Genomic DNA, 25,880 nt, shown 5'->3' with positions numbered 1-25,880 from the left:
CAGCCATGATCTAAGGTTAACAGACAAAAACAAACATTTGCATTTTTTGAAATTTTGGTGGATCGTTCAGATTAATTCTTTTGCAGGCGTATGTGGCATAAATCTAAGATGAAATATATTTCTACGGGATTATAATGGTGTTAACGCTCATCTTCTAAAATACATTTGCTTGCGTTGCTGGCGATCTCAGCGCAACTCCTCATTGTTAATCCTCGAAAAAAGTCATGAACCTTCTTATGAGCATAAGCTCGTGTCTGGGAAAGACATGGCATAACGGGCGGCACACATTTCTGGAAGGAGGTGCTTATCGTCACAGACCGAGGAACGCGAATCCTTCTCAAGAGGAACCTCATTTTCGAAGGAGCGAAAAGAGCAGCATAAATCCGAGCCTAAAGAAAAAAATGTCGTCTCAAGAACTCCCGAGGCTTCAAAAGAAAAAGCCATCCCGGATGACGGCGCTTGTTTCTACAAGTACCGGGCACTCGTCGTCCCGAATGACGCAGTCGCCCAGTTCACATTCGGGCGTGGAGAGAGGACTTGCACTCAGTGTAGTGCCCACGCCGTCGTCGTCGCCATCGTCGCCGCCGCCGTCGTCGTCAATGACGTACCCAAGTCCCGAACACTTGGGGTCCCGGTGCTCCACGTCCCTTCTCAAGAACCCCCCTCAATATCCTGCGGCTGGAGTGGTCCTCCTGCGCCGTACACAAGGACCTTCCAGAGCCTTTTCCCTGCGCCCTCGTGGTCCTCTCCTCCTTCTCTCCCCTCTTCTACCTTGGGCCGTCCGAAAGAGTACCTCTCGTGGACCTCTTGCGCGAGCGTCGCTCTCCAAGGTGCGCTTGGGAGTGCGCCGCGGCGCTCGTGCTTGGGAGCGAGGCCTACGTCGTCCTGAGAGATCCTCGAAGCCCGACGGTGCGCCCTCCTCCTGGAGTCTTTCTAGAGGTCCTTGGCGCGGAGTGGAGCCGGCCCGTACCCAAAGGAGAGGGGCCCGTTCCGCCGTGCGACGGTCAGGACACCAGTCGCACTCTGGTTTCCGTGTGGAGCGGTCGACGGTTCCTCCGGTCTTCCTTTCTGGATACTGCTGCGGGGGTTTTTCGGTAATTTGGTCTTCCAGCACGTTATGCTGCAGCCGACGTTCAGTGGATATGGTGACGTGTCTCTGGATATCCTCGACTTGTGTCTTCTCTGCTTCTGGCCTCTTTAGCCGGTCAGGGTGCCTCGTCGTTCGTTAGTTGCCGCCGATTACGTGAGTCTATCCAACAGTGATGTGCCTGGAGTTCTTGCCTGTGGATATAGTTTTGTGGATGCCGACTGCAATGAACATTTCGGATTGTTGTCATTTAATATTTTTCTCTATGTGACTCTTTGCAAATCGTCCGTCACACAGTTTGTTTACACCAATCGTTTCGTCATATCTTCCACTTGACTTTTTTAATCTAGCATATGAATATGGCTGCTTTCCCCGTCGTTTCTGGTAGGCGTTTGCTGATTCGTTCTTAGAAAGATTGTGAGTTCATTTGCGGCCCCCTGTGATACGCTGTCTACCGTATTCTCCGAATATATGACCCTAATACATTGCCTCAGGGGTCCCCAAATTTTTCACTCTTGAGGAACGCCTAGCGCTCTTAAATAATAGCCGAGGAAAGCCTGGGCCGACTTGCAAGAAATAGCGTCTCAGCCGTGACTGGGGTAAAGAAAGCACCGCCAAAGCCAGCGCACGAGCTGAGCAGGTCTCAAGCCGCGTCTCAGGACGCTCGCTCGCTACTCCTTTTGCACTGCTTTCTTCCACCCGGTCCCAGCTGAGACGCTGTTCTAGCAAGCCGGCCCAGGTCTCAGCATTAAGCATCGCAGAAGCCCACATACCTTGTAAAGAATGATTCACGAGTGTTTTTCTCACATGTTTACATTGACGAGTGTCTCACATCACCCATAATGGTGCTTAAACTGCGAAAACATTATACTTATTGCCGATTCACACGACAGACTGATCCGTGGACGGACCGATCACGTGACGAAACGTCCGCGAATCAACTGCCTTCCAAGAGCACCCACTTGTTGCAAATGACGAGCCGACAACAGCGAGGACGGACCGAGCCACAGGGCCGCGAAACGCCAACATCATACTGTGGCACCGTTGCCCAAGAGCGAACTCGACGTTTTCCTCTACGGTCGCGTAGCTGCCTCGAAAAATAATCCTTCTGTGCCGCTGTTACAAACCGATACTGAACACCACGATAAGCTTACTGCGAAGTGCCATTAGCTCTACTAACAGAAGGCATGACAGTGGCACAAGCATGGTCCCGCTCGAGAAGGCTTCGGTGCAGAAGTCCTGGACTTGCGGGGGGGCGTATGGAGATGCCTTCACGCACTCTGCGATAGCGCACAACACTTCAGTGTACCACAGCCCCCTAAAAAGGTCTTACTGGATGAAAGGTTCATTGGACGTGCAAAAACGATCGCGGCTTGCTAGACGAGTTTTGACAGATGCTTCTTGGCACGGACCCGGAGGAATACCGGAACCTGCGTCGCGTCAGCCGGGCGACGTTACTGCTGCGTCTTTCACGCGTGGAACCGAGAATCGAGGGGAAAAAAATGGAGCAACGAGCGCACAAAACAAAAAAATGCGCCATCTTTGCTTTGCTCGTTCAAAAAAAAAAAAAAAATCTGAGGACATTTAAGCATTTTTTATGAGTTGTGAATACGAAAGCATGAATGTCGTTCTTACGCTTCCTTAGTTCATCTGCGGCGTAGTGGCGTGGACGGCCAGGTTTCGCTACGGCCGAGGTAGCGGCCGACGGCCGAGCGCACGCTCTCTTGAAGTGGCCGCCCCGCGCTGGGTTCGGCCGTGCAGCCTCTCCGGAGTTTGCCCCTGTGGGCTTTGCGGCCAGGCCCGCACCTCTTACCGGCGGCCTGGACGCTGTGCTGCGCCGCCATGGAGAGGGCTTCTCTGGAGGCGTCCCTTGGAACTACGCCGCGCGAGAGCCAATGGGAGCCTCGTTCCTTGAAACTATGACGCCTGCCAGCGAATGGGAGCCTATCCATCAGATCGCCGCTACCGACGACAGGCTTCGCATCATTGGAACAGGGGAGTTTAAGTGCCGTTTGGCGCGGCTTCAAAAGCTGATGACGTGGGCTCGCTCCTTGGGACAGTTAATGCTTCCGCATTAAAAAACGCAGAAATAGGATCGTATGTCAACGCTTTTCAAGTCAATGATGCGCTGAGAATCCTCGAGTGAAAAGACTCTCGGCCATTTTAGTCCGCTCGTCCGCGGACGAGGCGTGGATCGCAGAAATCGGTGACGTGACGTTCACGTGTTACATGGTCCACGAACGGAAATCGCGATTCGGTCCGTCGCATGAATCGGTCATTAGGTGCATTTGTGGCTGAGGAAATTTGGGGCTTCGAAGAATGCTCGTGCTTCGCGAACCCTGGAGTAAAAATCCATGCATTAGCTCATTCTTAGCTCGCTTGCCGGTGAGAGAACTTACAAAGAACGCAAGCAAGTGTTCTCGTCATGGGTGTCTCAATAGTAATAGGTGTTCGCCGCTTTGAATGCAGGGACTGTTGCTTAGTATGATCATGTAAAATTCAAACTCCCAAACTTTCACCAATAAGGTAGGTTCACCCACCCCGTACCTTGTCTTTGAATGTTCCTAAATACAGCGGTTACAAGACTGTCCAAACAAGAGAATTCAAAACGCGTGAAGCCACACAGCTTCGCCATATAGCGTGCGGCGGTTTGCTTCCGTCAATATTTTTTTTTGTTTGCCGGGGGAAAGCCTCCCTCCGCCAACGTCCGCTTGTCTCCTTCACGAAGGCCTAGATCATACTCATCACGTGGGTCCGAAGAGGGAGTCACACACTATGTTCTCTGTCAGTCAACCAGTCAAGGCCTCCACTGGCGTTCAAGTCCCGAAAACGGGAGAGGGAATGACACGAGGGAGAGGCACACCATTGGCAGGCCGCGTGTGACGTCAAGTCTGACGAGCAGTGACGTCATAGAAAAGCAGAGGAGGAGAGGAGGAAATCCGGGATGTTTTCCTGGTGGGCTTCAACGTTCCCGTCATATGGCGGAGAAGTGTGGCTTCAATCTGTCTGAAGTATCCTGCTTGGACATACCTTCACTGCCTAGGGAGCTCTGTCTGCAAGCACTATATCGCATTGTCTGTATCAAAGGTTCAGAATCACGAAATTTTTTCATGTTGTCAAGTTTACATGAGTATATGAGCGTTAGTGTCGGCTTGCTTGGCACCCTCCGTGTAGACCCCTTGCCAGTAAGATCCCAGTAGTACCGTCCCTCAGCATCAGCTTGTACATGGACTCCTCAATACTGAACAGGCTTGTCGGGTAAAACAGAGTAAAACATATTAATCATATTTCATGTGGTACGATTACCAGGTTAAAAGTAAACTTGAAATTATTTCAATTATAATATACGAATGTTTATTAATATAGCTGGGATGATTTGCTCCTAAATCTCGCAAAAAAACAATGTGTCAGCTATTATGTAGACAAATAAAAAAGGCTTTACTTCCATCTTCGTATTGATCCACCGAAGTGTATGTAACCACTGCCACCATTTCACTCGAAATAAAACCTTTACGAGACTAGCAAGCCAAAGTCAAAGCGAAGAATGAAGGATGTTATGAATATGATTTTCTTTACAGCGGTCTTTGATATATATATATATATATATATATATATATATACATGTAATCGTGATAGTTTAAAGAGAAAATAAAACATATACCGTACCCAGTGTATGGTCTGCCGGGGAAAATGTGGGGTCAAAAATAAAGGATTTTCCGCAGATAGTCCGCACCCATTGTGTAGTACGTGAGCCGTGCATGGTCCGAACCTAGTGCTTGTCATACACAGCACAGTTTGCAAATGTCCGCAGTATTATCTCACGGAGAAGCTTGAATCATAGGAAAATCAACATTTACTCCGTCATTTATAGAAAAATATTCTGAAGCCTTGTCATAGTGAACGATGTAGAAAAAACAAATACTTCTATAGTCTACAGCTGTAGATGGTCCGCATCGGGTAAAATTTCACCTTTTAAACTAGTGTAGTCCAAGGACTAAACATCGGAAAATACGGTATCTGTTTTTCAATTTGGTTGTCCGTTGATAATCAGTTTTTCGGAAGAATATAAAAATATTTATATCTAAAAAGTGCGGTGCGATAATATAATATTGTTATTGATTATCCTAAAGATTTACATGTTCATAGTGCAGTTGATTTCAACACAACTTTCTGCCGATAATCCTCGAAAAAAGTTCTAAACGCCTCGATGAATATGTGCTCGTGTCGGGGAAAGCCATCGCATAACGACCGGCACAAATCTTTGGAGGTAGGTGCTTATCATCACAGACCGAAGAACGATAATCCTTTGAACAAGAAAAAAAAAAGCCTTATTATAACCAAACAAACAGAAAGTATAGCAGAAAGAACGAACCCCTGTGTCTAAAAAAAAAATCAGTCTCAAGAATTTCCGAGTCTTCAAAAGAAAGCCATCTTGGATGACGGCGCCTGATTCCACGAGTACCGGGCACTCGTCTTCCCGAGTGACACAGCCGCCCGGTTCACATTTGGTCCCGGTGGGAGGACGTGCACTCAGCGTAGTGGCGACGCCGTCGTCGCCACCCTCGTCGCCGCCGCCGTCATCAATGACGTGCCCAAGTCCCAAACACTTCGGGTCCCTGTGCTCCCCGTTCCTTCTCTGGAACCCCCCTCAATATCCTGCGGCTGGAGTGGTCCTCCTGCGCCGTGCACAAGGACCTTCTAGAGCCTTTTCCCTCCGCCCTCGTGGTCCTCTCCTCCTTCTCTCCCCTCTTCTACCTTGGGCCGTCCGAAAGAGTACCTCTCGTGGACCTCTTGCGCGAGCGTCGCTCTCCAAGGTGCGCTTGGGAGTGCGCTGCGGCGCCCGTGCTCGGGACCGAGGACGTCGTCCTGAGAGACCCTCGAAGCCCCGACGGTGCGCCCTCTTCCTGGAGTCCTTCTGCAGGTCCTTGGCGTGGAGTGCAGCCGGGACGTACCTCAAGGAGAGGGGCCCGTTCCGCAGTGCGACGCCCGGGACACCAGTCGCACTCTGGTTCCCGTGCTGAGCGGTCGACGGTTCCTCAGGTCTCATTATCTGGATACTGCTGCGAGGGTTTTCTGGTGATTTGATCTTCTAGCGTGCTGTGATGTCGCCGACGTTCAGTGGATACGGGGTGGCTCTGCTTGTCCCTGGATATACTCTATTTATGTTATCTCCACTTCTGGCCTCTACTTACTTCGTCGTTCCTCTGTTCCATCGACTACGTGAGTTCATATCTGGGACTGATGTGCCTGGAGATTTTGACCCACGCAAATATTTCTGTGAATTCCGACTGCAATGGACACGTTGAATTGGGTTGTCATGTATTAATTTTCTGTGTGCAACTTGTTGTAAATTGTTCTGTCGTGTAGTTTGTTTATACCGATTATTCTGACACTGCCTGTGCTGTATAAGCATCGTGACATGTGAATATGATTGCTCTCCCAGTCATTTCTGGTACCTGTTAGTTGGTTCGTTTGTGGAAAATATGGCAGTTAGATTCATTTGCCGGGGGCAAACACCGGCCATCAGGTGATAAAAAAAAAATCTTGCGTTTCGTGTAAGCTTTTTCAAAATATTAGGCAATGGAGAATATCAGCCATCTGTTTTAAGCTCTTATATTTGAACTATTTTTGTTCCCGTCCTGCCGATTGAAAAGTACGACGACAGGGCCCAAATTCACTCAGAATCACTGCCCCGGAATCATGAGTCCTGTTTGATCGATACCATCACACCGGGATGGAGCTCTAGAGTCAGCGATATCTGCTAATAACACCCAAAAGACAAGGCCCGCGCCATCTCCCCCCTCAACATGATCAGTAGTGGGTTCACGCAGCGCCGCCTATAGATCGTGTCAACGTCGCCGCTAGTGCTTCTTGCAGCATCTCACAACGAGCTTGACGCCAGCACGTGTTGAGCCCTAGACACACGCGTCTGCTGCTATCCGGCGTGCTCTCGCCCAGCTTCACTGTGTATGCCGCTGGGGGCGGGTCGGGGATTTACTAGTGAAGAGGTCATGCGCAATCCTTGTCTTCTACGAGGTATTGCAATTACTCGGTTCTTCGCACCTTCCTCTCTGTTTTCTTTTCATGTCATGCTGTGAGCATGCATGTGGGGGGTTGTGCTGACGACGTGTCCCGCCAGCCACTAGGTGGAAAAAAAGTTTGGATGTTTCCAAATCCTGAGGACAGCGTGCAATCTGCTACCCCTGCTCCAGTGTGTTAATCTTTTTTTTGGCAGCTCTTCATTTGTATACCGCTGAAAATGGTACTCACTTTTTTTATAGGGTTTACAGCGAGACGTTCGCCTCTGCCAGTATAATACGCCTCTCTCACGGAAAGTTTGAAGGCGTTAAGAGTGAAGGCTTTTATACAATCGACAAATGAGGCCACGTTCACGACTCTGCTCGCGCACCTGAGCATGCACTCGATAGTTCGCTGATTCTATAAAGGGCTCCTGCCTGAAGCCAATTGAAATGCCAATGAACCTGTTACTGTTCGAAAGATTTCATGTGCCTCCGGGAGAAAACCGAGTTCTTTTCTTGCTGCTTCTGGAGCGTCTCCGCAGCAAAACCATGGTCCTTCAGATTTACAATTTTGTGAACGTCGCAAAGGTAAGTTGTGCTGGACATTTTGAAAACAATCTTGGTGTGTGAATTAAAGCCCTCCAGAGACCAAAGTGACAGTACTTGCAAGGCTATATTAATGCGAAAGCAATAACTATCTCCTGGAGCGGAGTCGGCAACGTCTGTAACCACGAAAGAACGCGAAAGAAGTGCCCATTCTCCCATTGGCTGTGTAAAACGGCTCCTTGACAGCCATAAGCGGCCGCCTCACGAGAGTGCGCGCTCGGCCGCCGCTCTCGCGTCAGGCGTTGCCGGAGGGAGGGGGGGGGGGTGCTTTTGGTTGGTTCTGGTCCGGCTTGCTAGGACAGCGCCTCAGCTGAAACTCGGCGAAAAAAGTACTACAAAGGCTGGGGGCGCGCGAGCGTTTTGAGACGCGGCAAGAGCCCCTCTCGGCTCACGCGCTGGCTTTTGCATTGCTTTCTTTCCCCCTGTCTCAGCTGAGACGCTGCTAATAGCAAATCGGCCCTGCTCGTCGGCGGACGCAACATTGGCAGTAGCGAAACGTGGCCCTTCAGGCCAGTACACCGCAGGCGAACTAAGAGAGTGGAAGAACGATATTCATGCTTTCGCATTCACCACTCAAAAAGTGATTAGGTGTAGTTAAACGTGAGCGCGTTGGTTTTGATGACTTAATACAGAAAGAATAAACAGAAAGGACGGACAAGGACGTCCTTGTCCGTCCTTTCTGTTTATTCTTTCTGAATTAAGTGATTAGGTGTCCTCGGAAGTTTTTTTTGCGGGTTGTTTTTGATTTGATATAAAATATCGTTGAAATGGCATGCATCCAATAAAATTATGATCTTCGTGAGCGTTGAACAACGGCTGCGCGTTGAGTCAGTTGATAGCTATGTATGACCAGCTAAAAACATGGTTTCGCTCTTTTCTTTGACTCCTTGCACCATCAATTCGCCTTGACTTGCAGTCAGTAGTGTGAGCATATTATATCTTTTATCTCGTTTATTTATGCGCCAAGCTGGGCTTCTGTCGTGCTCGCATAAGACGTGAAGTTAGAGCGTCTGCACTACTAAGATGAAACAACGGGAACACTTTACTCCGTTCGCCGTTAGGTGGCAGGCTAGTACAAGATATATACTCACCTGACTAATGAGTTCGTTGTTTTTAACCACCTGACCCTGATTGTTGTGCGGAGGCATGCGCAAAGAGCTTGATCCGTGGTGCAAGCCCGATGATTACTAGTTAACAAGAGCGTAGCTCGCACTGCCCTGCGAGCTTAGTATACTGAACAGAGTGTATGAGAGCACATGCTAAGCCTTGGAAGGTGTTTCACCTGCAAGAATTAGCGCACATAACCATCGTCCTTCAGTGTTTGAAGATCGAGATTGTAGTCATTGCCGTGCTTTGAGTTCAGAAAAAAAACGGGGTTTAGTTTCGCTCTTCACCGCACCTAACGTAACGGTAAAATCTCGCGTGCCAATAGAGTTTTAGTAGATCGTTTCGATGACTCCGATAACGATACCAGATACTCCGCCATCATCTCTCCTAATGCATCGTATCGTTATCAGGGATCGTTATCGGGGGGTATCCGACATATCAGAACGACCTAGCAGGTGATTTAAGAAAAAGACGACTGCATCACCGGTTCGCCAAGAGGTCGTTCACAAAAAAAGGTATCAGTAGCTAAAGACACTTCATATGTTTGAAGTCTTAAGCTTGGCAAGGGTTATCACAAGGAACTCTTCGCAGATTGTACGCAAGAGCTCTGTGCTGCTCTAGTCACTGACGGCTTAAGAACTGTCAGGCTTGGCAAGTCCCTAGCTTCTTATTAGTATCTTGTTACGGCTTCTACGCACATTTCATCGAGGGATTATTCGATAAAAATAAAAATAAATCACTAAACAAAAAACACGAAGTTAATACGAACCGCTCTGTGGCTACGTGTAAATGAGGGGAACGAAGCGCATTTATTAGAGAGAAAAAAAAAAAAAAACAATTCAACAAAATATTTCATCCTATTCATTAAATCTAATCTATGCTCTACGGTCCATTTTCACGCAGTGAGCGACAGCCCGTTTCACCAATTTGAGCCCGTATTTAGCACGCGCCCTCAGGATCTATCATACATACGCAGCGTACAATAAAAAAGAAAAAAACGTGTTTAAAGTTTTATGCATGTGCCTACTGGCGATGGAATGAGCACGATACAAACCGTATCATAATTTTCATGTTTGAACGTAAGTAGAAGAGTCATTTACGCATTTTTTGATGTTATGAATGGCCCAACCTGTTGCCGTGACTTACAATATCAAGAAATTTCTGCGCGTCTTCATCAATACCTTACAAAAAATATTTTATGCAGCCTATAAAAATTCGATCTATATTTCAACGACGTACTAACTTCCTATCCAGTCACATCGCGTCGACACTCTATTGCAGGGTTGGCCAGGCTGACGCGGCTAGCTTAGAGCCGGAAACAAAATCATGAAACCCCCAAGAGCCGCAAAGAGGGGGGAAGGGGGGGGGGGGGCAAACTTTTGTTTAGAGCAATACACAAAACTCGAACCACTTTCAATCTATCCGATTCAAAAAACAGTCTAACTGTACGTAAGGTAGCAGTAGAACAAGACTACCAAACCGCATCCTGTCTTTTGATTTAAAACGGGTTGCATTTCTCTTTTTGGTGAAGTGCTCGTGTGACCGGGAAGGAGGCGGGGGAGCGTTAACGGGGGGGTAGGGAGGGGAGCCGCCAGCCGCACTTTAACAAGCGAAGAGCCGCATGCGGCTCGCGAGCCGCAGCTTGGCCACCCCTGATCTATTGTATAAACATTTTTTCAGCCGAATTCTATAAAGTATAGACAAAAGAAATTCTATAGAATGTCTGTCGCCATGTCTCAATAGATTTTCTTCAACTATATTTCTCTAAGAATTTCTATAGACTAGAATTGATAGAATAATAAGATGCAATGCAGAAGAGCGACATCCCATCAAGTCGGAACCTCCTGGCGGAGACTACTTTCTTCGAATGTGTCAAATAATTGTCGCTTATTGCGACGCTTTATTCGCCTCGAGACCCAGACTGAATTTAGAGGAAGCGTTCTCTTGTTTATCCGTGGTTCTCTATGAGCCACGCGGTGATTCTATGTGTCCACAATGAGGGTGGATACAAAGACTGCACACTACCGGTACAGAACACGGGCAAGGGTACACAGCACGAGCTGTTAGTTGCAGTTCGCGAGAGCTGGAATTAAGAACGTATGTTACGAACCTCCCGTTGGTAGCATTCGGTTTTGCTCCAAGTAAGTCTAAAACAAGACGTAGTTCTGCTTTTTTGGACATGAGCCGCGCCGATCCCATCTCGAGGCGAGTAGTCGGAAATAGGGTTCACCAACCCTTAGAAACCACACTTGGTACAAAATATTGGCGAGAAGAAAGCCACACACTCGTAATATGCTTATCTTCCGGGGTGGACCTCGTTTGTATAATTGCCTTTTATGTAGGGTGCACATGGCGCTGGAGCACTGAGCGCTACTGAATTACTCGCGTTACGAGTGCTTCGTGGTGAGTATATTTTCGTGGTGTCTGCGTACGTGCACGAGGCAAGTGGCGAGTGCATGTTTACATGGATGCGTTGCGACAAATCTAAAATTGATATTAAAGGTTTATTTTATATTTTTTTCACGAAAGACTGGACTATTATTAGAAAGGGGATAGAAACGTTGCCTGAATCTCTATTTGTTTGCTATACAATTTCTATCCAATCATTATACAGTAAGTTCCATAGAAAGTACATCGACAAAAGTACCAAAAATAGCTAGAGACACTGAATAGAAAAGTGGATTCATTTTTCTGTAGAATATTAACATTCTGTATAAAGGGGCTACATGGTTTTCTAATGCGATGGCGCGGATATCGCACCATAAATCCGCTCCACACCAAGTCCGAGCGGAGCCGACGTTGCGATACGACGAAGCAAATTAAACAGTGCGAAAAGTGCACAGTCTCCGTGCTCGTCGTCATTAGGGAGTTTGAACGTAACGTCGACGGGCGCAGCGTAGCGCCACGCACGTAGGTACTGATTGGTCGCAGATATCGAGTTCCTGCTCGCCCGCCGATGAAAGGCCCACGCTCTGCGCTACTTTACCTTCGCTGCGCTCAACGTCGGTGTATGAACGCACCTTTAGGGAACCGCCTTTTTGCACATCCGACGGGGCTGGGCAGAGATACTCCGTAAAGTATTCGGAAATAGAAATACTGAGGTACATCGATTTTGAGGCCCAAAATACAGGTACAGCGATACATTTGTCTTTTATGCAACGGGATATCCCTAAGATACTTCTCCAAAAATGGCGAAAATGTATTTTGGGATTACCAGATGCAGATACATTTGCTCACAAAGGGTGGTATGTAGGGAGGGTGTAGTTCGTGGCTAAAGCAATTATTGAGGTATGCTCATGCTCCTGTTTTTGTGTCAATTTATGCACTTCCCCTTAGCTTGAACTATATTCACCATTAAAGCCGCTAAAGAAAACATGTCAGCCCGGTGAACTACATAGTTACTGAACGGTAAAGACTGCATGCTATGCTTTTTGATAAAAGGTGTTTGCATGATATGAGCCCGGTTTTGTTGCGAGGGCGCAGCTCAAACGGTTGTCATATATGCTTCCGAGGAACCTATAATGTGAGGAGATTGCAAAAAAGAGCCAGAGCCAAGCTGGCTGGTGAGATCAGTTTGCTAGTGGTTATCAAACAAACCGTGAAGGGTTGGTCGAACCGCGATGCTCCAAAAAATATTCGGTAACTGTCGGTTTATTGAGACGCATGTGTCTTTGCATCGAACAGCATCCAAGAAATCGACTTGGCAAGAAAGGGGTCCATTACTCGCACATTCGTCGCAGAATAAACAAAGAGGGTTTCGTAATCCGAGGTGTGAGGACGGTGCAGACGGAAGGACGGGGCGGAGTTAATGGACCGAGGCTCCTAATCCATTGTCGAGTAAAGTGTGGATTCGACGGGCGGTTGCGCCCTCTGCCGGCGACCGTTGACGCTGCGTCCCCTCGTGCCCCGGGGCATAACGCTAATCGAAGCAGGGTTAAGCGCCGTAAGTTCGCTGTGCTTCGAGAACGAGGTCTAGCAGCTGCTGAGGGTGGCGCCTGTCTGTATCCCGGGTTGTAATTCGGGGATTTGAATGAAGCTTCGAGCCGAGAGAGGAGTTGGAGCTGTTAAGACGGCGGGATTTCAGAACTGCCGTCCGTCCGTCTGGGTTCGGAGAATCTGGTGGCATTCACCGTCAAACTAGATCCCAGCGCAGTGCCGGGATCGCGTCTGCGACTGGTGTGTTCAACACTTCCAAAAAGTGGTGCCTCGATTTTCGCCTCATGACGCCATACGAGTGGCATATTGTCGCAGGTCGCAAGCCCCGACGGTATCACACCAGCGTCGGTAAATGCGACAAACGCCTGTTTTGCTGCAGGTCGTCTCCAGCAGTCCACGGGAACTTGGGAAGACGGGACGCCTGGACGACAACGATGATCACATACCCTTATAATCTTTTCTTCATTATAACTTATACGCTTAAACGCCAGCGTCGCGACATCGGGCTACGTGACACATTTCGGCGTTTGTGATATCATCTGTTTGCCAGTTTGGGATCACTTTGGATGCATGGGATGAATGGAACGCTAAACATACAAGCCGGAAGTCGACTTACAGGCCCCGTGGTGTAGTTGCCGAAAATGCTGACTTTCTTAACACTGAATGTGTTTAACAAGAGACTTTTTTCTATGATATGAGCACTATGCTTCAGAAAAGTCTCACAAAAACAGCTTCGCAGTAGTTGGGTGGTAAGTACGAGCTCATAAAAGCTCGTAAATATACAACCAATTCATATCAAAACCACTTTTGCATATTCTGCATCTGCTTACGTTAACCGTGGAATACGTTGCATTTGTTTTACTGACACCTTTTGAAAACCTACGTGTAGTCTTTACCAGTTTGATAATAATGTGCGCATTATAATTAAAAAAAGAGACTTGTTTGGACTAATAGTGCATACTATTTAATTATGTTATAATTCTTGTCGCACTCTGCATCTCAGTCAAAGCCAACCGTTTGCGGCTTTTGAGATATGAATACAGACATCTCTGCTCAGTTGGTTTGTGTTTGTCAAACGTATTTACCTGCGTCTGTTCGGGTAGGTCCACCTGTCGCTTTCCATTGGAAATGACTTTACCTAGCGTAAGGTGACAGCGGAGTCACCTTGCTGCATGCGCAGTATCTGCGAACCATGTATTATGTCTAGTACTTTAATTTGTTAAGCTAATAAAAAAAAATTAGTTCAGCATATCTACACTGCAAAAACGTTTTCGTTCCCTAGACCAGTGGTTCTCAAATGGGGGTCAGCGGACCCTTTGGGGTCCGCGAAGGAATTTTAGGGGTCCGCGAAGCCTTGCCTCATCAGTAGAGCCCGGCAATAAAAGCTGTCTTTTTTTTCAGATCGAGAAGAACTAATTCAGCTTTCGTTCGAGTTTTCTTGTGTGTATGTGAATAAGAGACGTCTACTTCACAGTAGCCCTCAGTCATATTCATTTATTAAGTCATTATGATATTTAACCTATACCTTTACCCTTCCTTCACCACGAACGGGGTCCTCCATCATCTCCGCCGATCCACAAGGGGTCCGCGAAACATCGATGGTTGAGAACCACTGCCCCAGACTTATCGTGACCTGTCCTGAAAAGTTCAGAGCTGTAGTTTAAACCAAGCGCGAAGAGTCCAAGAGCCGCGGCTGGTACCCGGGAATCAACCTTTCGTTCCTCCGTCAATCATACATTCGCTATATAACTTAAGCTACGCCCAGGAGTAAAGACATTTTAGACGTCTTTCTTTTCAGGAAGTCATTGCTGCAAGTTATCATGAGAGTTGTCTTAAATCGCAGGAAAATTGTTTGCGCTCTTCAGTAATGTTCAAAACTATCCGCGATGGAGCTGAATGATATCGCCTGCGCTTCTTGTGGCACCATCACGCTACACGGCAGGCTCGTATACGCATCCTGACAATAAACTTCATACTTCTGAACATTCTACATTAAAAAAAGGACAGCGCACGACTACTTTACACGACACCAGCTCTGTTTTTTTTTTTTTTATTATTATTATTATTTTATAGATTTGAAATCGCAAGACGTTTGTAATCGCAAGAGACAAATAGGAACTGCTCCTTGCATTCATGGTCTGTAGATAGAATTACCGTATTGCATCGAAAAAACGGTGGGAGGCGCTGAGCATTCGCGAAATAAAAGACTAGAAGTTGAAGTGTTCATACTCGAACCATGGGAAATCTTGGGCTCCAGTCGGTCTTTGACATATTCATCTTTGGAGTCCCTTGTTACAATAGCGTGAACACGTGACTTTATTTTCCGCTGTCGGTATGTCTGTCATTGATTTTTTTAGCACAGGTGCTGGCCTGTAGCATACATTTCTCTAACTTCCGCAATCTTCTGCAACTATTTGTGCGCAGCCTGTGATACACCGCATGCGAGGAGGTAATTCGTCTCTCATATACATCGCTTGCACGTGACCTCATCCTAAGAGCACTCCGATGGCCTCCAGATAATATGGGAAGAAGGAGCTCCCTTTTTAACAGGACCCTCTTTTATGTCTCCTAGATTTGCGTAATTGTCGCTATTCTCCCCCCAGAAGATTATATACTCCGTTTCACCTTATGTTGTACCGCAGAGAAGGCTAGAACCGCGAGCTCATAGCGTTGGGAGCTGCTCTTAACGCACGAGAGCTTGTGCCGCCGAGATGTGCCCTATAGAGCAAGGAGCTCGCACTTGTAGCCTTTCCTGCGGTACTTCATAAGGTGAAACGGGGTATAGAAGATTCTGCCGTCACTCAAAATTCCAACAAAAGCAGCTTCCCCCTCGCTTTCTTTCATGGTGCCCGAAATACGCCATGTGACGTCAGTGTAAGCCATGTATATAGCCTGTTTCTGCCCAGTTATTTACACGTTACTGAAATAGAGTAACTTAATATCGTTGGTCAACCAAGAAAGTAGAGCATTACCCGTTAATGCGATTAAAAAACAAAGCTGTACGTCAGCTTGAAAGGGACGCGCTATTTTCGCGTTACTCTAAAGCCGGGGTCTCACCGCTTACACATCATACAAAAGACAGTCTGCTTAGAGATTCTGACGCGAGTCACCGCAAGGATCGTGCTTCGAATGCCACATGTCAATGAGTTCGAGGAGAACACTTGGCACGCGGCATTCGAACAATGGATGTTGCGGTGATTCGTGTTTGCACACGGTTTTCCGCTTCAAATATGCATCGTCGTTAATAATTCCTTACTTTTTAAGGCGTTCATTTAGGGATAGCTGTTGGTATAAGGAGTATTCACTGGGCGCCATATTTGTGGGTGCTGTCAAGAGCGCGTGCTCAGAACGAGCTCACATTAATAGGCTGCTAAGACCGGCAATCTTGCGGGTGCGGAATGCACGTTGCAAAAGAACTGTGGAAGCTGGCCATCAGCACGCGCTCAGCAGTCGCGCACACAGCTCTGGCCGCCAGTGAATACTTCCTATACGGACGTAGTTTGCGCGCACCATTTTGTGGTCCATATCTAGCGTTTTCTCGCCGTCCAAATTACAGCAGCGAGCTGGGGCAAGAACTGGGTTGGGCACTTGTGCTGTAGATATTCTTCTCCAGACGTGGCTAATTACCGTTTTTTGTGACTTTATCCGAAAGTAACGAAAATAAGTTACTTGTTTGTTCTCCTGAAAAGTAACGTACTACAGGTAATTACTTCGTCATCGAAAAATGTAACTGTTGATACAAGTAACGAGGTACGCAGAAGTCGCTTTCTGTCCATGCGCAGTGCTCACTGCTGCTGTACGCAAACACTCGCCTGTTTATGAGCACAAGGTAGGGTCACACCTTCTGAAACTTACAAGCCGAGAAGTGTGTGCACATGCTCTCGCCTTCTCTCGCCCTTGATGAACTCGGAGTTAATTTATGATTGTTTCAAAGAACAAACACCGGGTTGGTGATAATACAACAATCAAAGAAAAAATAAATAAAAAACACTCAGACAAAGACAGACAGCGCAGTTATTTTCGGGATGTTTCTTCCTTTTTCGGTTGCTTTATTTGTGTATCTTCTTTTTCAGTTTTAGATGTCGGGAGGGCGGGTGTACGCACTGAAGCAGGTAAATGTTCGTTGCTAGTTGAAGTAACTCTACTGTATATCATTCTCCAATTACAATTGAAAACAAGCGTGTTGGTTAATAGATAAAAAATTTCAAAGTATATAAAACAGCGAGGACGAGGACGGGAATAGGACATCTTTCATTTAGCAACAACATAGAATGGCACAACTATAAAACCGCCCCCCAAAGGTCTCAACGTTCTCAAAAAGGTAAAGGAGAAAATTGTTATAAAGGAAACAGAATTTACTGTAAGTATAAAAGTTTAAAAAGCACTGGCGTCACGACAAGGTATCACTAATCTAGTCATCTCCGATTACTTAGAATTCGACCTTTGTCATTGTCAATGATAATGAAGGTGCAGAAATGTTGTTGTTTACAGTCCCCATGGCAAATGATTCAATGATTTCTCTCCCAAATCTAGATCTGGCAGACAGTGAGAGCTACCTTTCGAATAAGTTGAAATATTCGCGTGATCGTGGTAGCTCGTCGTCAAATTTATATTTCTGTTTCAGATACATCATACGCGTAGCCCAGAGTTTCAGTTTCCTGATATAAATTTGGTTACACCTGTCAGCCTTCCCGAACGATCGTACAAAAAGTTTTTTTCCGTACAGTCAAGATATGCGTTTGTGAGCAATTTTCTTTACTCCGTCCAAACGTGTACAAGGGAACATGTTCGTAGACAAATGGAACTACTCAAACAACAATAATTGTCAAAAAGCCTTTTTATTTTTTTATGTCTGCGATCAGAGTTATTTGTGTGATAACAAAAAAAAACAAAAAAAAAACATGCAGGTACCGTCATTCATGGCCACGTTGCCTGGGACGTTTTTATTTCATCTGCAATCGAGTTGGTGGATTGTTCGGCTAGTGTGAAATCAGCGCCTGATAACTGTAATGTGCCCAAGTATAAAACAATGTAGGTTGAAGCGGGCGAACAATTGAGGAGGAAGACGAGCTTCATTTTTGCAATACTCTGTGTACCAGTTCGCCTTTAATCACACGCACCACCGACATGGATACTGCAGCGCGCAGCTGGCCACATATCCAGCGCGCGCGTGGCCTAATAGTTATCGCACTGGCCTCCTACGCGAAAAGCCAGGGTTCGATTCCTGGGAGCGACGTGTCTTTTGTTTATCCCTGCTATTTAGTGGTCTGGAAAATTCGAGAATCCTGGTGGCTTGTTCGAGGTGCGAAAGTTCTGCGCGTCGAACTTTCTGCGCCGATTATTCCAGAAGCTCATGCATGTACAAAAGAGGCTCTGCGTGGCAAGTCGGACTCAGTTTCGCCCCAGCGTTCGACTCAGCTCTTTCGCCGACTTCGACGCCCGCGACGCTCCGCTGTTATCTTTTTTCTCCTTTTATTTTTGGGCACAAGTTCGCCCCCATGAAACGTTCAGATTACTCAGTCATTCGCTGCCTCATCACTTGTCATTCGTGACAATACATCGAAGTGCAACTTTTATCAAAGTATGATCTCATTATTTTGTCCGTCAATATGAGATGCATCTTACTTAACTACCTAACCGGCAATTACATGAAAGCGAAGAGCCCAGTGTTATTTTGTACGAAAGTATGCGTTATATTCTTGGTTGGTCATGATTACGGTGTGAATTATATTTAGCCACAAAGGTTCTTAAGAAACAAAACGCTGGGTATTGCCATTTTTTTGTGTCGAAGAACGCTTAATCGATATATAGTTTAAAAGAAGCAGGACATGCTTTGTCAATTCCGTCGTGTTAATTGTTTCTCTCTGACTTGTGCATTTACAAGGGTTCCATATAGTTGAATAAACATCGCTGCCATCACTTCAAATACTGGTCAATTAGCTGACTTATTTGCAACGCGTAGTACTGCGAATTCTAGTTGGTTCTTGAAGTTTTAGTAGATAATTGCTGTCTTAAATATTTGCTAGAAGCATTTATATATTTGTTTTTTTACTTTTTGCGTGATGATTTTATTTTTTTAAGGTTTACTAGATATTCTGGGGTAGTCAGTCAACATTGGTGTCGTTAAGAAGTCAACGTCTTCAATTTCCATCCACTGCGATCGGCAGAATCGGAAAAGGCTTGATGGATGATTTATGAGCACGGAACAAATTTACTGAATCCTCTTGAGGAAACGAAAGCTTGTGGACTGAATATTATTCTTTCAATGTTTTTAAAACAGTGTGGCGTGACGAAGATACTCACATTCTATTATATGAACATGATTAAATATTCGGACGCATTATGAATATGTTCCTATATTTAAAGTGTCATAAGATAAAGCTCCCTGGACCAACTAAGGTCAAGTCAAAGTCCAGTCAAGTCAAGTCAAGTTAAACTTCTTTTACAATAAAAACAAAGTGGCGTTGCAGGCTGGCTTCCCATTCATACAACGAGTGTACTCAATTATTCGTTTGCTACCCACTATGACTTAATAAAGATAGAAAATTGTTCGGATCGCGCACTCGTATTTCACCAACCTCCCGATTGGTCAGAAGGAGCCTTAAAGGGCCGTCACTCACACAAATAAAGCCCGAACGACCGACTGGGTAAAAGTTGAAGATTGAAAAGATGCCACCGCCGTGGAGGGCCCTGCCAGAAGCGCTTCCTTATTTAATTTGCATTTAGAAAATTTCAACTCCTTCTTTGCGCCGCTGCGGTCAACCCTGCAAAACCCATGCATATCCTGCATGGTCTATGTTTTCTCAACTGCCCGTTTATAACTCCCTTCATCTCCACATGTGCGAGCCTTTCATCTAACATAAAAGCTTAATACATCACGCACGTACTTCTTTTATGCCGCATATACTAAGAACATAAAAGATTAAAAAAAACGATTGACAAGCACGAGCCGTGTAATCTCAAATGTCAAAGATACTGCACAAAGAATGAAACCTCTATGAATAACCTGCTGTCTGAATAAGGTAGTCTAAAAAAAGAAATACGAACTTGGGGATTTTATATGCTTCTAGCGCTAGAATTCGATCTGTCTTTGGGGTTCGCAGCTACTGCTTCAAAACTGTAGATGAGCAGTTTAGCGAGAGCAGATGCAACTTCTAACCTTGGGTCTTTAAAAGTGACCGTGCAACGATATGCGGAGTCGTCTTCTTCTTGGGAAGGAGTTGCTGTGACGTCAGAATGACGCCGAGTTCTGATTGGCTTTGGCTGGAAGGAAAGTGGGTAGACCTGAAAGCTAGATGCCTTGAGGTCTATCCACTATTTTTTGTCAGTCAGCCAATAAGAGATCGGCGTTCTGACACCATCGTACTCCTGTGCAACAAGCAGACGATCGTGCGCTCCGCACTAGGTAGGGGCAACGCTCACGAAAAGACACGGCCTACGCTTCTGGCCACCCATACATCATCCCCAGTGGTTCTACGCAGCGCCACCTACAGTTTGCGCCCGCGCGCCTTGCAGCGTCTCGCTACGAGCGCGACGCTATGCGGTGCGCAAGTTCGTCTGCTTTTTAGGGGCGAAGCTCCCTAGGGTCTAGCCTTGTCCGTCCGTCCGTCCGTCCGTCCGTCCGTCCGTCCGGCGTCCGTGCTCACATAAAAAGAAAAAAATGTTTCCGCAGTCGACAGGATTCGAACCTGTGCGGGGAGACCCCAATAAATTTCTGGTCCATCGCCTTAACCACTCGGCCACGACTGCGAGACGAGTAGGAGGCTCTGAGATGTGGTAGTAACTCAAGAGCTGGGGTTTCTGTCATGGATGAAACGTTGGATGTAGCCGCTCAACGTCTATACAGGAGAGGGCGCTGTGGTCAAATGCGTATATAATCGCGTTAAACTTTGCATGCATTGGCTCAACGTTTAGAGACGAGAGGGCGCTGCGGTCAAATGCTCAAATAACCACGTTCCACACCGCACATTCTCTTTCTGACATGGACCGTTGACTTAAGCAGTGGAGATGCGTTCCCACGGCTTCTAGCGGATCAAAGCTGATCCGCTAGAAGAACCACTGGCTCTGCATTTCAACGCCCATAAAGCAGTAATAATGAAGTCGTAACGCAACCCGGAACTCAGCGTTACCTATGAGCAATAAAAAAATCAGCACCATCAGCACTACCTATGAACAATAAAATCAGTATTATCAGCACCACCAGGGCTTCGCCCCAATCAGCATCATTCACCACGATGCGGTCATTTTTTTTTCTTTTTTTTTTTGCAGGGGTGGTTGTGACGTCAGAACAAAGCAGATTTCTGATTGGCTCCCCTTGAAAGGATAGTTGGTAGACCTCAAGGCAGTCTGCTTTGACGCCTACCCACTATCCTTCAATTAGGGCCAATCAGAGCTCGGCCTTCTGACGTCACCACAACCCCTGCAAAAGAAACAGACGAACTTGCTCTCCGTATAGCATGCGGTGACGCCAAGGATGAGTCGGCCGCTTTGCGGCGTCTGTCGGCGAGCTTCGGCGTGTTTGACGCTTGGGGCGGGTCGGGCATCCACTAGTATCCACCACCAGGCACACTGGCGAGCCACGCCATTGACCCTGATGATTTCTTCGTCGCGGTGTAATTTCGAGTATGAAAACGAACTTTTTACGTCGGTCTCTCCTTCGCAAAGCTCGATGGTGTAGTAACTGGTTTCGCAGCGTTGGTGTACAGTCACAGGGAATACACGTTCGTGTCGAAGGTCACAATGAGACTCGTGAATTGGGCCCGAGCATTGCTGCAGTGCACTCGGCCCCTGACAATTAATGACTCGGCAAACTTTTTTTCTGGTAGTGGCTCAAGCTAGTCGCTTCAGCGTCATAAATAGGCCAACTCTATCGATGAGTAGAGCTCAAAAATTTTGAGGTTTTGACGACACCGGTGCGTGGCATACGATTATGACAGGATGCAAATAATCGGCTCTTTTTTCTGTTAAATCTGTTCCGCGACTACCTTTTGCATGGCTATGTATTTTCGTAGGTTATACGAACGTCGCGGATTCGTTATAGGTCGTATTTAATAAAAGTAGTGTAAAATTCGTACTATCGCGCCTTTTACGTGAATCGGGCAGCAGTGTTACCGTGACCGCACGACGGTCCACGATACCCGAGTTCGCTTCCAAACCGGAAGGGGCGGGCGGAGGTCGAACCCCCAGGAACCAGGGCGAGTACAATCGCATCAAGTCTTCCCCGGCTCTCGTAAGACACTCGTCCCACGACGCTGGTATTAGATCGCTCGCATATCTCAGAAAAAAACATGCATTCCCGTGTACCTTGTCCGGCATGTGTTGAAGCCTAATAATTAACTTGTATTTCCTATATTATTGGCCCATCTATAGCCTGTTTTACTCAAAGGCCGACAGCAGCCGACGCTACTATGCGACACAAATAGTCAAGCATCGTCATGGCTATCGTGTCTTTTTTTCTCTTTTTTTTTTTGTTTGGAGAGGGGGGGGGGGCCGATTGTTATTATTAGCTATACTATTCATTCGCAAATAAAAAAGCAGGATCACTGCGCCTTCACTGTGCGTGTGTTTGGTTCAGTCGCTGAAAGCGCACAAAGGTGATGGACCCCATGAGATCGTAGCCTTGGCTGCGATCGGACTGTTCTTCTGTCCCTTATGAGTAACTCGTAACTCTTCCGAAAAAAAAAATAAAATAAAAAAGAAACAGTATACAGTGTTTCTTTGTTCGGATTGTGCGGCGGGTGATGTAGCTGTTTTGCTGACTTTTCGGAACAGGCGGTGGGCGGCCTGTATCCGCTGATTTGGGGTACGCCCTGTTTCTCTTGAGACGAGACTAAGCGCGTGCTCGGCGATAGCAAAGTTGGAAGCATTCATGGCACTTGTCCTGTATGCTTCTTCGTATTTTCGTCCCGTCTCTTTTGCGGTATTTTTAATATGAATGTACACACCCTTTTTTGCGCTTGTCCCCCCCCCCCCCCCCCCCCCCCCCGGGGGGTCAATCAAAAAAATGCCGAGTCATTGGGCTGTGGACGCACACGTGTGATATTCCGCTGAAGAGAGCGACTGCGCAAACTCAGAAGGCGTTCCACGGCCCGACGGAGCAAGATGGCAACAATGCAGAGGGAGGCGATTAATGGAATGTTATGTTTTCTCTTATTTACACTCGCTGACAGCTTAGGCAGAGAAGGGTGCGTGTCTTCTTATCTCTTGTTGCTCAGGGATAATTGTTTCTTGAGCATTTCGGGATGTGGTAGACTTATTTTTTCCCCGACGCAATAGCCTGATATGCTCGGCAAACCCTGGGCACCTTGGGGTTTCTTAAGATTCCAAAGCCTGTGACATGAATCCTGGTGGTCAATAACCATATGCGGTCTCACTTATCCCCTTCCCCCCTTTACCTGAGTAACCTTAGGCACGTGAGGATACGCGCAACATGTTATAGTAATATACCCGGAGTCACATGAGGTGAATCGACCAAACGGCACGTATGTACACAATCCTATATTTCGCATCACAGTAACGCCGCACGCAGCCCATCACGACGAGCTGGTGAAACCGACCATGCAGCGGCAAAAGCGCACCAACATGGTGTTCGTGATGTTTCTGTACGTGTTCTATCATCGCTGAATCGAACCTGCATTGGCCCAGTTATTCGCGTTTTTTAACATCGCTTGATTGATCCCGCCAGATCCTATAGCGTACGCTGTGTGCAAACTTAGGGTGACGCGAAGCATTGTCTGGGCTTTTATGCGTGACATGCAGACTTTATGAAAAACTAACATGGCAGTTTCTAACCGGCCTCAGTTCAAAATCTACTCAACTCACTCCGGAGTAAAGGCGTTGTTCCTTGGCGTTGAAAACCGTATCGTGTTCAGCGCCGCTCTATTTACGCTATCGCGTGATATGACCCGCAGGGGTTACTCGGATCTACTGGAGTAAGATTAGAAAAAAAGCCAAAAGGAGGCAGGCAGTGTACTCACTTGCGAAACGTGGGTCCGGCGCCGCTCCGTACCATCCTGCAGCGGCTGCCGCTGCAGCCGACTGCCTTACGGGATCGGCGTAGTGTCCCGCAAGGTCCGGGGGCCCCGCGCCGTACTGGCTGCCCGGGAACCCCTGGGAACCGAGCTGCATGCCGTAGTGGCTGTTCATCACTAGGGTCGCACCAAAGTCCTCTTGCTGCTGGAGTTGCTGAAGCTGTTGCTGAGCCACCGAAACGTCCAGGGGACTTAGGATGTCCGACACTGAGAACGGTGTGCTGTGCGCTTGGCTCTGCGGTTGTTGTTGATGATGATGATTATGCTCTTGCTGCTGACGCTGTTGATGCTGATGAGGCTGCGGTCGATGCTCTTGATCCTGCTGGTGCGGCTTCCTGGGACTCACGGACATGACTTGGCACAAGAGGAGACCATGTCGGCGCCCAGCGTCGCCTCTGCAACTCCCATGCCCTTCTATCGCTCTCTCTCTTTCTCTCGCCTTGTTCTTCTTCTGTTTCCTCCTCACCCTCGAGATGCGACGGCCATCTTGAATGTGTGCGCGGACGCGTGCGGACTCGCGTTAGCACGCGATTGGTTTGAAGGGGGGTGCCCGTTATTGTTCCATGCCAGGAGAAGGGGGATGGGGAGGGTAGCGAGTGGTGGCGACTTCTGTAGTCGTCCTCGTGGATGCACGAACTTCTGCACGCGTTCGCTCACTCACTCACTCTCTCGGCGGTTCTGCTCATGGACAACTATGGCGGAACTACGGGGCACAGTCCATTTTTTTTCTTTAGCCGTAGGGGGGTCGGCACTCTGGAGGTGGAGTTTCAAGAGGAGGGGAGAGATCACGTCACCGCTGCTAGAGGCTGGAATGGTGCTGAGATGAAAAGATCTGTGCCGTTCCTCGTGGATGTTTTGGGTCGGGCGCAACGCTTCGGTGAGGAGAGGGGCTTCGTGTTACCGAGTGGGCCGACGGCGGAGGCGGAGTCCACCCGTGACATCACGAACGAGGAGGCGGGACGCTTCTTTTACTGGTTTCGGTCCTGTTTAGCGAGCGCGATGCGAGGAAGCCGTCGGGAAACGGACCGGAGCCATACAATCTACGTGGATTGAGCACAGTTCCCCCGATCGATGGTTTCCTTTTCAAAACTAGCAGAGACGAAACTCTCGCGTTTTGTGCGAACGTAACGTCATTATCCGAAGCGATTATAAGCGAACAAAGTGGAGAGGGTCCATTTGTCACGCGCTCCGGGAGGTTCGGGAGGCGGGGCGGTCGGCAGAGCCGGCCCCCTTCCGCGCCATCTTGGGGGGTGCGTTTGCGCCTGCTTGTTTGACAGCGCTGGAAGAATGGCCCGTGACGGCGGGCAAGGTAGGGTGTAGTCGGCAAGGGGGGTGAGAGGGCGACTATTTATCGCCCGTGAACGGAAGAGTGGATTGTGTACGGCGAGGTCTTGTGCCTGGTCTTGTGGGCGGATGGATTTTGCGGTTCCGCGGGGGTTTCGCTAAGCATCATACGTGTCTTCGTTAGTGTTGTTGCGGCGTTGCGTCAACTAGGGCTTCTGCGAGGGGTGGAAAGAGTGGATCGAGTTCGATCCGTTTCGGACTCCTCTGCTGGCAGCCTTTGATGGGCGTCCGTCTTGGGCGGACGCTGGTGTTGTTCCGCTTCAGCTCATTTCACTTCTTTTACACCCACAGCCCGTGTTCTTTTGCTTCTGCAGGGCCGTATGGTCGCACCGCATTATTCACTTGCAGCGGTGTAATAAAGCAGCTCTTAAGATCGTTTGGCATTTTGGTTATGATGCACAGTTGAGTGGGGGCTGAACGTCACCGAGGACGCAATTCGTGCTTCTCCAAGAAAGCTAATGTTCGCTCTCAGGCTGGTCTAAAGCGTGGTCACGATCAGACCAGACTGGGGCCTAGACTCTCTGATATGGTTTCTCACTCTAGGTAATGGAATTCCAAATGTTACCCAAATGCAGTCCGAAGTCAGTCCGAATGCAGTCCGAATTCACACTCCATGCAGTCGAAATGCAGTCGGAATGCACACCGAGTACCGTTGGAATGCAGTCCGAATACAGTCTGAATGCAGCCCAAAGGCATCCCGAATGCAGTCTAAATGCAGTTCAAATGCTGTCCTAACGCAACCGACCCGTC

The 25,880-nt window shown here is 47.7% G+C and overlaps 1 protein-coding gene across 1 annotated transcript in view; it reads right to left on the bottom strand.

The window, feature by feature from the left end:
- Positions 1-24,041, bottom strand: part of LOC120836600 (homeobox protein Nkx-2.1-like) — a 37,841-nt gene extending 13,800 nt beyond the window's left edge. The window contains exon 1 of the mRNA XM_042288740.1: positions 23,733-24,041. Coding sequence (XP_042144674.1) covers positions 23,733-23,901 — 169 coding nt within the window. The 5' untranslated portion in view covers positions 23,902-24,041. The remainder of the gene's footprint in view (positions 1-23,732) is intronic.
- Positions 24,042-25,880: the final 1,839 nt, after the last annotated feature.

This window comes from Ixodes scapularis, unplaced genomic scaffold, assembly GCF_016920785.2.
Source record: "Ixodes scapularis isolate PalLabHiFi unplaced genomic scaffold, ASM1692078v2 PGA_scaffold10__122_contigs__length_95168666, whole genome shotgun sequence".
NCBI lineage: Eukaryota > Metazoa > Arthropoda > Arachnida > Ixodida > Ixodidae > Ixodes > Ixodes scapularis.
Note: the sequence above shows the minus strand (reverse complement) of the source record. Positions and strands in the feature narration are given on the sequence as shown.